At 30.4% G+C, this 14,635-nt stretch overlaps 1 protein-coding gene across 1 annotated transcript; it reads right to left on the bottom strand.

The window, feature by feature from the left end:
* Positions 1 to 303: 303 nt before the first annotated feature.
* On the bottom strand, positions 304 to 13,814 carry LOTGIDRAFT_177244 (hypothetical protein; the record flags this gene model as incomplete). Its single annotated transcript, XM_009057062.1, has 11 exons — positions 304 to 403; positions 457 to 458; positions 1,056 to 1,134; positions 1,567 to 1,609; positions 1,645 to 1,690; positions 2,504 to 2,716; positions 3,511 to 3,706; positions 5,574 to 6,018; positions 6,371 to 6,713; positions 8,978 to 8,982; positions 13,046 to 13,814. 11 exons carry the CDS (start codon positions 13,812 to 13,814, stop codon positions 304 to 306), a joined length of 2,241 nt encoding a protein of 746 aa, XP_009055310.1.
* Positions 13,815 to 14,635: the final 821 nt, after the last annotated feature.

Here is a 14,635-nt window from a genome sequence, read left to right as displayed (position 1 = left end):
TTATTCTTTCCTTAAACTCCTATTATCCCTAGTTAGTATATATCTTGTTATGTTTTATTCTTTCCTTAATACCCCTATTATTCCTAGCTAGTATATATCTTGTTATGTTTTATTCTTTCCTTAATACTCTTATTATCCCTAGTTAGTATATATCTTGTTATGTTTTATTTTTTCCTTAATACCCCTATTATCCATAGTTAGTATATATCTTGTTAGGTTTTATTCATTCCTTAATACCCCTATTTTCCCAAGTTAGTATATATCTTGTTATGTTTTATTCTTTCCTTAATACTCCTATTATCCCTAGTTAGTATATATCTTGTTAGGTTTTATTCTTTCCTTAATACCCCTATTATCACTAGTTAGTATATATCTTGTTAGGTTTATTCTTTCCTTAATACCCCTATTATCACTAGTTAGTATATATCTTGTTATGTTTTATTCATTCCTTAATACCCCTATTATCCATAGTTAGTATATATCTTGTTATGTTTTATTCTTTCCTTAATACTCCTATTATCCCTAGTTAGTATATATCTTGTTATGTTTTATTCTTTCCTTAATACCCCTATTATTCCTAGCTAGTATATATCTTGTTATGTTTTATTCTTTCCTTAATACCCCTATTATTCCTAGCTAGTATATATCTTGTTATGTTTTATTCTTTCCTTAATACTCTTATTATCCCTAGTTAGTATATATCTTGTTATGTTTTATTTTTTCCTTAATACCCCTATTATCCATAGTTAGTATATATCTTGTTAGGTTTTATTCATTCCTTAATACCCCTATTTTCCCAAGTTAGTATATATCTTGTTATGTTTTATTCTTTCCTTAATACTCCTATTATCCCTAGTTAGTATATATCTTGTTAGGTTTTATTCTTTCCTTAATACCCCTATTATCACTAGTTAGTATATATCTTGTTAGGTTTTATTCATTCCTTAATACCCCTATTATCCCTAGTTAGTATATATCTTGTTAGCTTTTATTCATTTCTTAATACCCCTTTTATCCCTAGTTAGTATATATCTTGTTAGCTTTTATTCTTTCACCATTTCATCTGATGACAACACATGTAACTCGTCTTCAGAATTATCATTTAACACCATATTTACAATAACTGGTAGGTCTCTGTAACTCATTTCATGTGTATCTATTAGATACAGCCAGATTAGACTTATGGGGTAGATATCCATAAATGACTTGAGATCCTCATTTATAATTAAATCAATGTTCTCAAGACTTTCATTATGAAATTATAAACGATTTCCATGAGTAGACTTTTCTTGATGTTAATACATTCTTAAGATGAAAATCACAGTTGGATATATTAGACCAGACAATGGAGTCAAATCTATAATAATATCAAACACTATTCTCACAAAGCTTTGATCAACTTAATATGGCTTCAAGATTTAAATTTTAGGTTGAAGCAGAACTAATGTCTTTGAAGCCTACTTCACTAAAAGTATAAATGTTAATGATATATCATGCAAGGCTTTCTAAGCAACAACTCATGGATAATATATGTTCCTTTTGAAGTCATTTATCAGAATTTCTAACATGCATTGAAAACATTTTAAATAACTTAAAGCACTAATGTATTCTATAAAAATTAATATAGAAATTACTTAAAGTAACCTACCTTAAAAATATAATTATCTTTTGGTTCTACAGTTCTCCTAGACTGAAATAACAATAACGAAAATGATGTTTGAGATCTTTAAAAGAAAAAGGAGGACAACAAATAAAAATAAATCCAAAGCAAGTGAAGTTCAAAGGCATAGAATATGAACAATTCCTTGAGATATTCCAAACCAGACATTTGTTAGGTGAATTTAATTTGATCAAAATCCATCAATAGAGACTCTGTAATTTTCAAAAAACAATCCATTAAAAAATATAAAATTGAAATGCTTGGTTTTAAGAAGTAAATGAGAAATTACAATGTTACTAACAATAATTACTGGTAACCGTGATCAAAGTTTAATTATAACCTAAATAAATAAACAATTACTCTTATACCAACATGTTTGTTAATGCAATTAATGTGAACAGTATAAGGAAGGCCATCTTATTTAGTTTGATATAGATTACACATAGCTTACAATACAAAGAACTTTTCTAAAAAATTATATAGACAAAAATTAGAATATTTCTGTATTCAGAAGTCACTCTCAGTATTGGATACTTTGATAGTTGAAACCTGAAATACTAGCTACTTAATATATCAAATGATGCCAAGCATAATATGTTTTATCACAGGCTATGGTTAAAGGAAATCTAAGAATGTACACCTCACTTACTACAATTTCGATTGAAAAATCAAGACACATCAGGATAAAAATATTGATCTAGTGCACAAATTTAACCACACTATTCTCGTATACTCAAGCGAAAGTGTGACACAGCAAAATGCAGCTGATGGAAGGAAATTTGTGATACCTAGTAAAGTTTCTTATCTTTTTTAAAATACAAAATAGGAAAATAAAACACATACCCTTGAGGCATCTGAACTTTTTCGTTGTCTTCGTGTTTCATTTCTATTCTGACAAAAACATAGGCATAGAAATCTCTTGATAGCACAATATAGATAATAAATAGATTTTGGACTGATAAATAAATTAAATGGTGGAGGAAGAGTTGAACCCTCATCAAAATATCCAATCCATAATTTAGATCGGGAAAACTTCCACTCCATATCACAGTGATTCTGAAATGAAATGAAATGAAATGAAGGAATATTTTGATGCAACAAAAGAAATACCTAGATGAAACATGCAGAGAAATACCTAGATGAAACATGCAGAGAAATACCTCGATGAAACATGCAGAGAAATATCTAGATGAAACATGCAGAGAAATACCTCGATGAAACATGCAGAGAAATATCTAGATGAAACATGCAGAGAGATACCTAAATGAAACATGCAGAGAAATACCTAGATGAAACACAAAGCAAAATACCAAGATGAACGTACAGGAACCAAATATCTCTATGAAATAACTAAATGCAATATAAGATGAAATATCAGGATGAAATATCTAGATGAAAATATTCAAAATATCTAGATGAAACATAAACATAAAGAGCGAGATGAAACATAAAAAAATCTAGATGAAAATATCATGAAGAAATATCTAAATGAAATAAACAGAGGAAATATTAAGATCAAATGATATGGCAAAATAAAGATGAAATCACTGTGACAGACAGTTGAATGATAAAGGAGATTAAATATGCTTGATAATATAATCAACAATAATATAGATCAAATTCTATCATTTTCTTGTATTACAAACTTCCTTGATCATGATAGTTGGATTCAACCAATTTCAAACTATCAGTGAATATAGGGTTCATGATCAAATGCATACAGCCATACAGAATTTGTACCTTCATGAAATTATGCTTAAGCTTAAGTAGTTTTACTAAAGCGATGCATTTACAATATAATGTAATCCTCAGAAGAGATCTGATTACTGAACTAAGCACTCAAGATTTACCTCAATGTCTTGAAAAGAACTTGACATCATAGCTATTAACATATTCAATAAAACAATGATAGCCATTCCATGATATGCCATAAACATAAATTCACCAATCATCATAGTAAACTGGTGTCCATCTGTTATTTCTATTTCTTTAGGTGGTGTCAGACTAAACATTGACCAAAATAATGTGATGTAACTTCCTCCCAATCTGAAAATAAAATATTGAAACAAATAAAGCATAATAAAATAACTAAAACTTAAACTCTTCATACTTTCCAGATCAGATAAGCTTGCTTGGAAATAGAGATCAAATTTAAATGTATAAATTCTGATTCCATTAGGCAGACAGAAACACAAAATTATTGTCAATAAATTCACATTTCAAATAAATATTAGTTATTGACCAATCAAAAATCTGATATCATAAATCATGAAGTGATGTTTTCAAGATAAAAATAACTTAATTCAGAAAGAATCTTTTCAAAAGATGGAACTACCAAAAATTCCGATATGTTTTGTAAAATATATTTTAAATTCATGAATATATTTCCCTACAGAGCTTCAGATTGATTTATTGGTCCTTTGATAAATCTAAATCTTTTTTCTAGTCTGGATCAGAAATCAGGATATTGGCAAATAATTCAACTTGGTTCAAGATTGAAATCTTTAAAATCATCATAAACACTAATGAAGTTGACATTTGACTTATGTAGAGGAAAGAACCATTTATTAAATATCATCATATTTATATTCTGAATCAAGCAAATAAATGATGTCAATTGGATTCCCATTTCATTTGAAGATTTATGATGCCAAGCAGTGTGTGCAAGAGAAATGTTTTTAAGCGGGCTTGTCTAAAAATCACCAAAATTCCTTATCAAGCTATTTGATAACATAATACTGAGAAAAGGGCATATATAAGATCAATATATAGCTTTGATGACATAGTCAAGAAGTTTCTAATTTGAAAGAAAGTGTTTAATGTGGAAAACATTTGAAAATACCATTGAATAAAACATCATCAGAATCATGTCATTATACATTAGTCTATATATCCTCGCCTCCCACCTTTCTCGACTGTGAATTGTCTCATTTTGAAATTATAATTAGGCCCTATAAATCTCAGGCAATCTGAAATTTGTTGGCTGCCTGGGGGCCTCTGTCAGCTCCCAGATCCAAGGCATCAAGAGGCTTTAGCCTTTCAGGTATTGCCTCAGAGACACCTCTAGTTTTTCTGTCAGGCATATAGAATTGACCTTGATAAGATCATTGATTTTAACCTACTTGATAGTAATACAAGAGTTGAAAACAAAATTGAGTCATTGAATATGTCCACATTATAATCTGGAAACATTTCAAGTTCAAAGTAACCTTGATTTGAAATAGACTGCACTAAATTCTGTTAGATTATAGATGCACACAAGTGTACTAATGAGAATATGAATGAAGTTAACTGTGTGATCAATGTAGCCATGTTGATAATTTAACTCTATTATGTAAGCCTCAAGAGAAAGAAAACATCACTCTACTCTATAAAGCTAAGTATTTTATCGTGAACAGTTCTAACACTGTCTCTTTCATATCAGCTACCTTTCTCCTCTGAGACTCCAGCTATCTTTGTTCGTAATTATATAATTCATATAAAAGGGAAACTTTTTGCTGCTAACATAGAAGGATAATAATAGTTTTATATAATGGATGGGAAAACATAATATAGCTGTCAGCATCTTCATCAAATATAAAAAATAGAAATATAACAATTTAGACCTGCATTTAACATAATAAAAAGGAAACCTTAACAAATCAGCTGTCCAAAATTATGTAATACTTATCCTTTAGGCATCTATTTTTAGGTTCAATAACATATCATGCTTGTTTCAAAGCGTTTTTTTTTCAGATGAATTGAAATGACATATATTTCTATACCTTATTGGACTGAGAAGACCAAAAAAGCCATGATATTTTCTCAGAAAGTAAATCCCATGTACACTCTTTCCATTTCAAAATTTCGAAAGTTATTGAACAAGAACTGAGCCATAGCACTTCAAAAATAAAAACCCAAAATGTCAACTTACGTATAAAAAACATCATGTTCTCCAGTTCGACTTGGTTTATAAAAATAATATAGTTGGTTTAATCCACAGGCAAATGATGTTAATACAAGAAAAAATATAAAGAGAAACTTCACAATGTCTATCAACATACATCCTAGAGATATCTGTAATGGTCCTAAATGTTGGTTGGCTTGGAACAAAAATATGATTCTGGCAAAACTGAAAATGTTAGCAATGGCAAATAATCCTTCTGAAATCAATGTTGGATCATTCATTGGCCAGTCTTTTCTGCTGACCTCACGGGGACCATAATTCCCTGATTCTATCTGTATGTAGGCTACAAAACGCAGTGAAAACGTGGCCAGATATAACGACAACATGATAAAGTCTAACCAATTCCACCATTGTCTGATATAAGCACGTAATCCTTCCTCCCATAGCTGTTTACACTCTGCCCAGATAAAACCTACAAATAATAAATGACCATTATATTTTTTCATAATGTTTTTTAAAAATCAAGTACATGTGCCTGTTTTCTAACTTGCAGCACTGTGATAAAAGTCTCTATGCAATGTCATCAAGTAGAAGATGGAGAGATCACATTGTCACAAATTGGCATTAAAGTTATCAAAAGGTCTTTAAAGAAAATAAATCTAGCATCAAAGTCCTGTAATTTCTACTGATATCCCATCCCTTTTGCTTTATAAACAAATCACTATAAAGACCAGAAAATCGTAAACCAGTAAAACTGTCATTATTTCTGCCCTGAACAGCATTAAAACAGCTACTTTTGAAGAACAAATGATTTGCACTCAAACCTGTGACCCATAAAACAATCAACCACTCTAATTCTGAAGGTTGTGGTCCTCGTAACATCTCTCTACTAGGTGCATTACTAATATCAGTAGAGGCAAATACCAGTAACATTAAAAATACTCCAAATGATGCACTGTGGTATAAAAACTTCATGAAAGGACTACGTAATAACTGTCCTATTTTACTCCTAGGAAACATCCAATAATACACAGACATGAAGGGTAGTAAAAATATAAGTCCTGTACAAATTAAAAACTTGGTGAATCCATTTCGTTTTCTCCATCCTGGTAGGCCCTCATACCAAATTGATGTTAATAGTTGTTGACAGTGAGCATGAGCGACAAACTGAAAAATAAAATGAGAAAGTAAAAACTTTTTTACAACCCCTTTTACTGAAATAACCCATATGCATACCAGCTTAGCTATAATAAGTTGTAAAGGATCAATTGTATTATGATCTGCCTTTGAAAATCTATGCCTATCCAAAAATTAAGTATAAGTTAAGTACGAGCGCGGCATATGGCCCCCAATATGACAGTCATTCTTTGCACCCTTCCCCTTCTTTGCACACTCTTTAGGATGTGCTTCCTTATTTTTTAGTGTCAAATTAAGCAAACTATTTGATTAATTGGTGTATCTAATGAATTAGCATGTATTCTTATTCATTTCTCTATGTCCTTATTGCATATAATTAAGAGTTTTAACCAATCATAAATGTCCATGTATGTACAGTCTGGATAAACACAAAAAGACTTTTTGACCTATCTTGATCGGAACACCTCTACTTTCTATTCATTTAAGTATAAGCATTTTCATTTTCATAAATGAAAATAAGGGAACCCATCTTTAACCCAACAATGAACATCTGTTAAGCATGACCATGTTAAACTTGACCACAATTATCAAATCCTTCCTAATTACTAATCATCATTCTTGAGACATCTAAAAGACTTATATGCCTTAATATGATTTGTAAAAGAAAGATATTTTCAACTAAAAGATAAAAAAATAATTCACTTCTGCCATGAATATTGTCATGAAGATTGAAATGATAGGCTCAAAGTGATGCCTCTTGTATAAAGTGCCAATTAAAATCAGTTCTAAAGGAGACATCATCTTACATGTAAAAAATGTGAAACCAGATTAATTTTACAATATTGACATCAAGTTAAAGATAGAGGGTATCAATATTGATCAATAATGATGTCAATATTGTAAAATTAATCTGGTTTCACAACCTGTCATTATTTAGAGAAACTAATATCATATTATATCTTTATTGTTATGTAAGTGATACTAGTAAAAAGGAGTGATGGTTGATCCTAATGTCTTAAGTTGTGGATTATGATATCAATCAACCACATGGTTATCCTTAACACCAAACAAATCACATTGCAATTCAATACTAAAACAGCTTCATCTTAGCTTTTCCCTTTCAGAATTCATATGAAGTATTGATGACTAATTGTGGAGAACTATAAAGACATTGATCCACAATATCAAAACCATTCTTGACCTTTTAATACCGGTATGATAAATTAACATCCATACCATTCATCATCAACTGAACATAAAGCTTAACAAATGACAGTTAAACTCTAAAAACAAGTTACGGTAACAAGAAATTTTTCAAAAACTCAGTTTGAAGAGACAGTTGCAGCATTTCCGGGAGTAAATCACACCTTGGTCTAAAAAACATAAATAGTTCGGCTCAACTAATATTTGAAGGATGCGATTTTCATACAGTTTTAGTTGTTCTGAAGGCCGCATCTGTCCCTATCAATTTTCATTTTAGCATTCCCTCATCACCAGGGTCTCCACATGGCTAACATCGTTCATTTGGTGTATATATCGATGACAAATATATATATTTAACATTGTTCATTTGGTGTATATATCGATGACAAATATATATATTTAACATTGTTCATTTGGTGTATATATCGATGACAAATATATATATTTAACAAAGAACAGGGTATTTTAAAAAGTTGTAAGATGAAATAAATTTTTTAATAGGTTAAGCTGTTAGTCAAAATTAAAAAAATTGCTCAAAATTAATGTGCCTCTGTTTTTTTTTTTAAACCAAACATTTATTAGATAATCTGGCAACCTAACATTCTGTTAAAAAAATAGAATGAATTTGACATTTCCTTTAAATAAAAATTTGAAATTGAATTTAGAGAGTTGTGTTTTCTATTAACTGTCAAACCAGTGTCATTGTGATAGATGTTCAATGTATTTAGAGTCAGTGATCTTCTCTAAAAAGCCACGTTGACCTTGTTATATTGTATTGCTTATTCATGGGCATCTGCAAATCTGGCTCATTTTTTATTCTATTTCACCCTTATTTCATATTTTTAATCTAGCATGTGGAGTGGTCTTTACTGAGATATTTATTTAATTTGTTGAAAAGGTTATGGCAGTCAATGTCAAACGGTCAAACAAAAGTCAAATTCAGCCGACTACTAATGACTAGTAGGATGACTGGCGTTAAATTACACGTCCAAATCAATCAGTCAGACAACATAAATAAATATTATTATTTGTGGTTATTTTCTGCATACTATTAATAAAACAACATTTGGGTCATTCTTCAAGAAACCCACCAAGGCTGTTACATACATGTTGTAGTTTTGCAGTTTTTAAACTACCCACGACCTCCCTTTTCCTGCCTCCTCTTTGTTACTTGCTCTGTGACCTAGGCCAGTGCTTTCATTGAGACTCGTCTCAATACACCCTAACACTAAACAAACGAAAAAACTGTTTGGTTGTTGTCACTCCAACTTGAAGAATGGTATGGTACAATGCATTACACAGGAGTAGGAAGGAAGGACTGGGGGCTGTAGACACTCCATCCATAGTTTTTCAAGCAGTGGCATATGTAATGTAATTGTAGTGCACCAGGACCAATAGTTTAGTTTTCTATAATTTACTTTTATCAGGCCTCTGATGATTATTTTTGAGAGATGTCATAAATAAATCAAATATAGTTAATCAAATGAACCTAAAATGACATTTAAGTCTACCCAATACATACATTTTATAGATCGCGATAGATTTTATAAAATTAATTGCAAGAGTGATCATAAAAGCTCTAAATGCATTCATTTTGTTGGAAACCTCTTTAACTGAGCTATAAATTTCATACTTTAAGTCTGTTACCTAGTTTTTCATGACTTCTATATATTCACAACAGACAAACTAATCTGTTGTACTCAATAACCATTCTACTTTCAATTTGTCATTTCAATTATCACAGTTTTTATATAATATCTCCAGAGATTGGTGAATCAGAAAGGTTAGGGTTAGGTATATTAATTATTAAATATTTACAGGTAGTAGTAATAATGATACTGATTAATATTCTGCTCACTGAAGGGCATCAAGTTTAGTATTATATTGTAACATACTGTTTTATAACAACAATATTTGTATCAGTGTTATATCACAACATTGTATTAGTGTTATATTGCAAGAACATTGTATTAGTGCTATATAACATTGTATTGGTGTTTTATCACATTGGCATGGTATTGGTGTTATATAACAGCAGAATTGTATTGGCATTGTATCACAACAACATTATATTAGTTGTTCTATCACAAAAACATTACACAAGTGTTTCACAACATCTACTAATTTTATAGCACAACGCTGTATGTGTTATATCACAACAACATTGGATTAGTATTATTAGTGTGATATAACATCAACATTGTATTCCTTTAACATCACAATAACATTGTAATAGTGATGTATAACGACAACATTGAATTTGTATCATATCACAACATTGTATTAGTTTTATATCACAACAACATTGTTTTAGTGTTATATCACAACAACATTGTATCAGTGTTATATAACATCAACATTGTATTCCTTTAACATCACAATGACATTGTAATAGTGATGTGTAACAACAACATTGTATTTGTGTTATATCACAACATTGTATTTGTGTTATATCACAACATTGTATTAGTGTTATGTAACAACAACATTGTATTAATGTTATATCACACCAACATTGTATATGTGTTATATCACAACAACATTGTATTAGTGTAATATCACGACAACATTGTGTTAGTGTTGTGTCACAACAACATTGTATATGTGTTATATCACAACATTGTATTAGTTTAGTATCACGACAACATTGTGTTAGTGTTGTATCAAAACAACATTGTATTTGTGTTATATCACAACATTGTATTAGTGTTATATCACAACAACATTGTATTAGTGTTATATAACATCAACATTGTATTAGTGTTATATCACAACGACATTGTATTAGTGTTATATCACAACAACATTGCATTAGTGTTATATAACAACAACATTGTATTAGTGTTATATCACAACAACATTGTATTGGTGTTATATCAAAACAACATTGTATTAGTGTTATATAACATCAACATTGAATTAGTGTTATATCACAACAACATTGTATTAGTATATTTAAGTTTTATTATTTATCAAGTTATGCTGTATTGTAAGCAATGAAACTTTTATGTGATAAATGTAGTTTATTGTATTCTTCTATGTGACAATTTTCAATTGAAAAAGATGTCATTCTTAAGCAGTATATATATCATCTCATATGAATTGTATAATGAATTGCGTTATCGTTCCAGCACAAACTTCCTGGTAGGGCTTAAAGTTACACCCACAATCCGTACTAATTCAGAACTTATCAAATTCAGAAAATTAGTATTAAAACACATGTTTAAGGATGTGAATTAACATGAATTAAGCTAAACTTCCTGTCATAATTAAATGGATCATTGCATTCATCTGTCACCTCTGATTTTTTTCTTCCTATTTTATTCATAATTATTCGTTTAGAATTCTTTTTTTACTACTGGTATTTTCCGTTAATAGTTCTATTTAATTGCAGGGCGTTCGGTTCTAGTCATGTATTTATATTTGATATGTAATCTTCATTTTTGAATAAAAGAGTATAAATAACATTGTATCAGTGCTATATCACAACATAACAACTCTGTTTTACTGTTATATAACAACATTGTATGAGTGGTTTTGATACATTCGGCACTGATTAAAAAAACAATTTTCTTAGAAATTTTAATCAAAGATGAGCTGAAAGTTTTAAGCGTAACCAGCTGCTATTTCTTTTGTTTTTTAGTATGTTCATATATACTACATTCTAAATACAACAATACAGCGTCTTAATCTTTAATATTTACATATTTTTAATCTAAATTCATGAAGTCTAAAACAAAGTGTTATTGGGAAATAGCTTCAGTTTTTATCATTTGTTTTACTCTTAGTTTTAGGATATACCATTACAATAGGACAAAAAATGTTATTGTTACTCATTGTTAGTGATAAATATGGTAATTCTTACTTCTTACAGTTACAATAGTAAAGCTGAGCCAATAATCAATGCTCCATTCTTAAGAAAGTGTTTATTTTAGTTAATTTTTCACAAGCTGATGGGGGTTCAATTCAGTTATCAGTATAAAATTTTACAATTTTAATCTGAAGTTTTGTTCTCCTACAATTCCAAGAACATTGCTAACCTTCTTATGTCAATATATTACTCATATATTTCTATTAATGATATTATAACTCTGATGGTAAAACCTGCACCTCAGAATATTAATAATACTTTGGAAAGTAACACAAGTCTTAAGTCTGGTTAAATTGTAGTTGACCTATATGGGGAAGTTTGATTCTGAAAATTGCTATCGAAAGCTGAAATTGAGCTCAAGCAGCTGGTAGGCCAAACAAAATAATAAGATCATCCCTTTTAACATATAAAAAAGTAGCTAAATCAATGATACTACTGAAAAGGAAAGGCTATCATTAATTAATGGTTTATTTTTCTCAGTTCTGCTTTATTTATATATTCTATTTATAATTGTATTCACTGATAAAGTATCATGTATGTCTAACTAGAGACTATCATACAGTTAATAAGTTACCGGTATCTGTTATAATCATGTCTATTTCCGTAAATCTAACTGAGAATCCCAATAAAATAACATTATGTCCATTGTCTAGAATTAGTCTACTGTCAATAATACAGAATCTGTAGGGATGTTATTGGTATCTGCTATACAAGCTTCAATTATCACATTCTAAATCATACTTACGTTAAGTAAGCATGAATAGTATATTCAGCAGAAGTATTGGCACTGAAATTTCATGATCAACAGCATCCATGTTGGATTTTCAAGAACGGACACATTTGTATCAAGATCTCAAAATGAGACTCTTATTAATGAATGACCTATTGTGAATTGCAAAGAGTTTTTCTTAACTTTTTATGTGTATTGGAGACTCTGATAGCATTGATTTGCACCATTCCAATTTTAAGTCAACCGTTGGTGGTTCCTACAATTCATAAAAAGGGCTGATATTATCTATGGAATTTTGCGATATTGACAACATAGATGCTTAGGTTTAGTTCAATTACAAAAACCACAAACTTTTGACTGAAAATTTGAATGGTGCATGTCTGTCCTATCAGTGACACCAGTACACATAAAAAGTTTAGATGACCTCTTTACATACCTTTAAAAGCATGACCGTGCTAAAGAATATATTACTCACCTGTTTCTGCTCATATTTTAAGGCTAATTTTAATCTGGAAAGAGTCAACTTTTCAATGTCAATATCTTCATCATCAGAATCACCATCACAATCACTGGTTTTGTTTAAAACGGCTATAACCTCTTCACTGCTACGACACTGTCCTAATAAATCACACGCATACTTCTTCACTTGATGACTCAACTCAATGTACGAATCTTTAAATTCATTTTCACGTAACGCCAATTTTTCTAGCTCCCATGATAATTTGAAGGCTGTTAAAACTGGATCAGGGCTAGTTAGAGAGATCCATGCTGGACTAGCTAATGCACGATATGTATTAATACGCAGAAGAGAATGGCGTAAACTGTCTGCATGTACTTGTGCTTGACAACGCTTACAAGAACATGAGAGTTGATGTGGTCTGTCGATGTTTGCTCCATGAAGAAGAAGTAGCTGTAGAATTTCAAACTGGTTACAATGGGCTGCTAAAATAACTGGTGATATGTCAGGAGAATAGTCAAAACTCTCTTCATCCATGTGCCGAGTTCGACACCATTCTGTTCCCAATCTATCTCGTTGTATAGTTGGATGCTCGATTATCATTTCAACAATTCGGAAGACACCCTCGCGAATAGCATACAACAAGGCATCACCGATCTTAACTCCATCTTCTTTCAATAGAAGTTCCACTATTTCAGTATTTTCATTGTCCACGGCAATTTGAATAGCTGAACGTCCCAACATATTGGTGCAGTTCACATTCACAGGCGTACTTCCCTGTAGCAGCCTCATCATAGTATGTTTATCTCCCTTCTCTGCAGCATCCAAAAAGAGTCTCTCTTTTGGATCAATTCGATTGGCATGTTTCATAGTATCTAGGGGTATATTAATTCTATTGGAGGTCCGGGAGGCTTTCTTACCCCCACCACTTTGACCTACCATTTTGAATAGAAATTGGAGAAAACTTGGAGTTTGTGGCATGAATGAAAACCATCACTTTACTATCATTTCTTCATAATATCTACACATCTGAAAAATATAAAATAATCATAACTTACCACAATGTCTTAATCATTTGCATTTTGACCAACTAATTAAAACCTTTTAAGCCTGTGTGTATGGCTATTTGGGTTGTATATTATATGATTATATTTATTTTGGTGTAATAGTTGGTCAAACTTTGCAATTTCTTTTTTTTTTTAAAAATTAAAGATATCTTTTTTTTTGATGTTCAGCTCTTAGAGCCAGTAGAAACCAACATGTACAAATCAAGTAGACAAATTGACAGTATAGCATATAGAAATGTAATAGTCATTCTGAATCATTAATTATGGAAATGAATGACAGTCAGATGCTTGAGGAAAGAGTAACCACTTTATCCCTGGTACACCACACCCAACAAGATCAAGAAACATGACTTATTCAAACTGAAAAAAGGACAAGCAGAATTATTTTTCACCAAATTTGAGATGAAATGAAATTAGATGAATGGAGTTTTACATCCTACTTTTCAGCACCTAATTGAGCTCATGAAGACGTTGAAATATGTAGATGTAAAGTATGAATTGTCAGTTGATCACAATTACTTACTAATATCAAGTAGATTTTAGAGGTTAGAGGCAACACAGAACCATTAAAGAGTGTAATAAACTAAAATAAAACAAAAACAAGTACTCACAAAATATATCACC

This window comes from Lottia gigantea (assembly GCF_000327385.1).
Source record: "Lottia gigantea unplaced genomic scaffold LOTGIsca_3, whole genome shotgun sequence".
Lineage (NCBI taxonomy): Eukaryota > Metazoa > Mollusca > Gastropoda > Lottiidae > Lottia > Lottia gigantea.
This window is presented reverse-complemented; position numbering and strand designations above follow the sequence as displayed.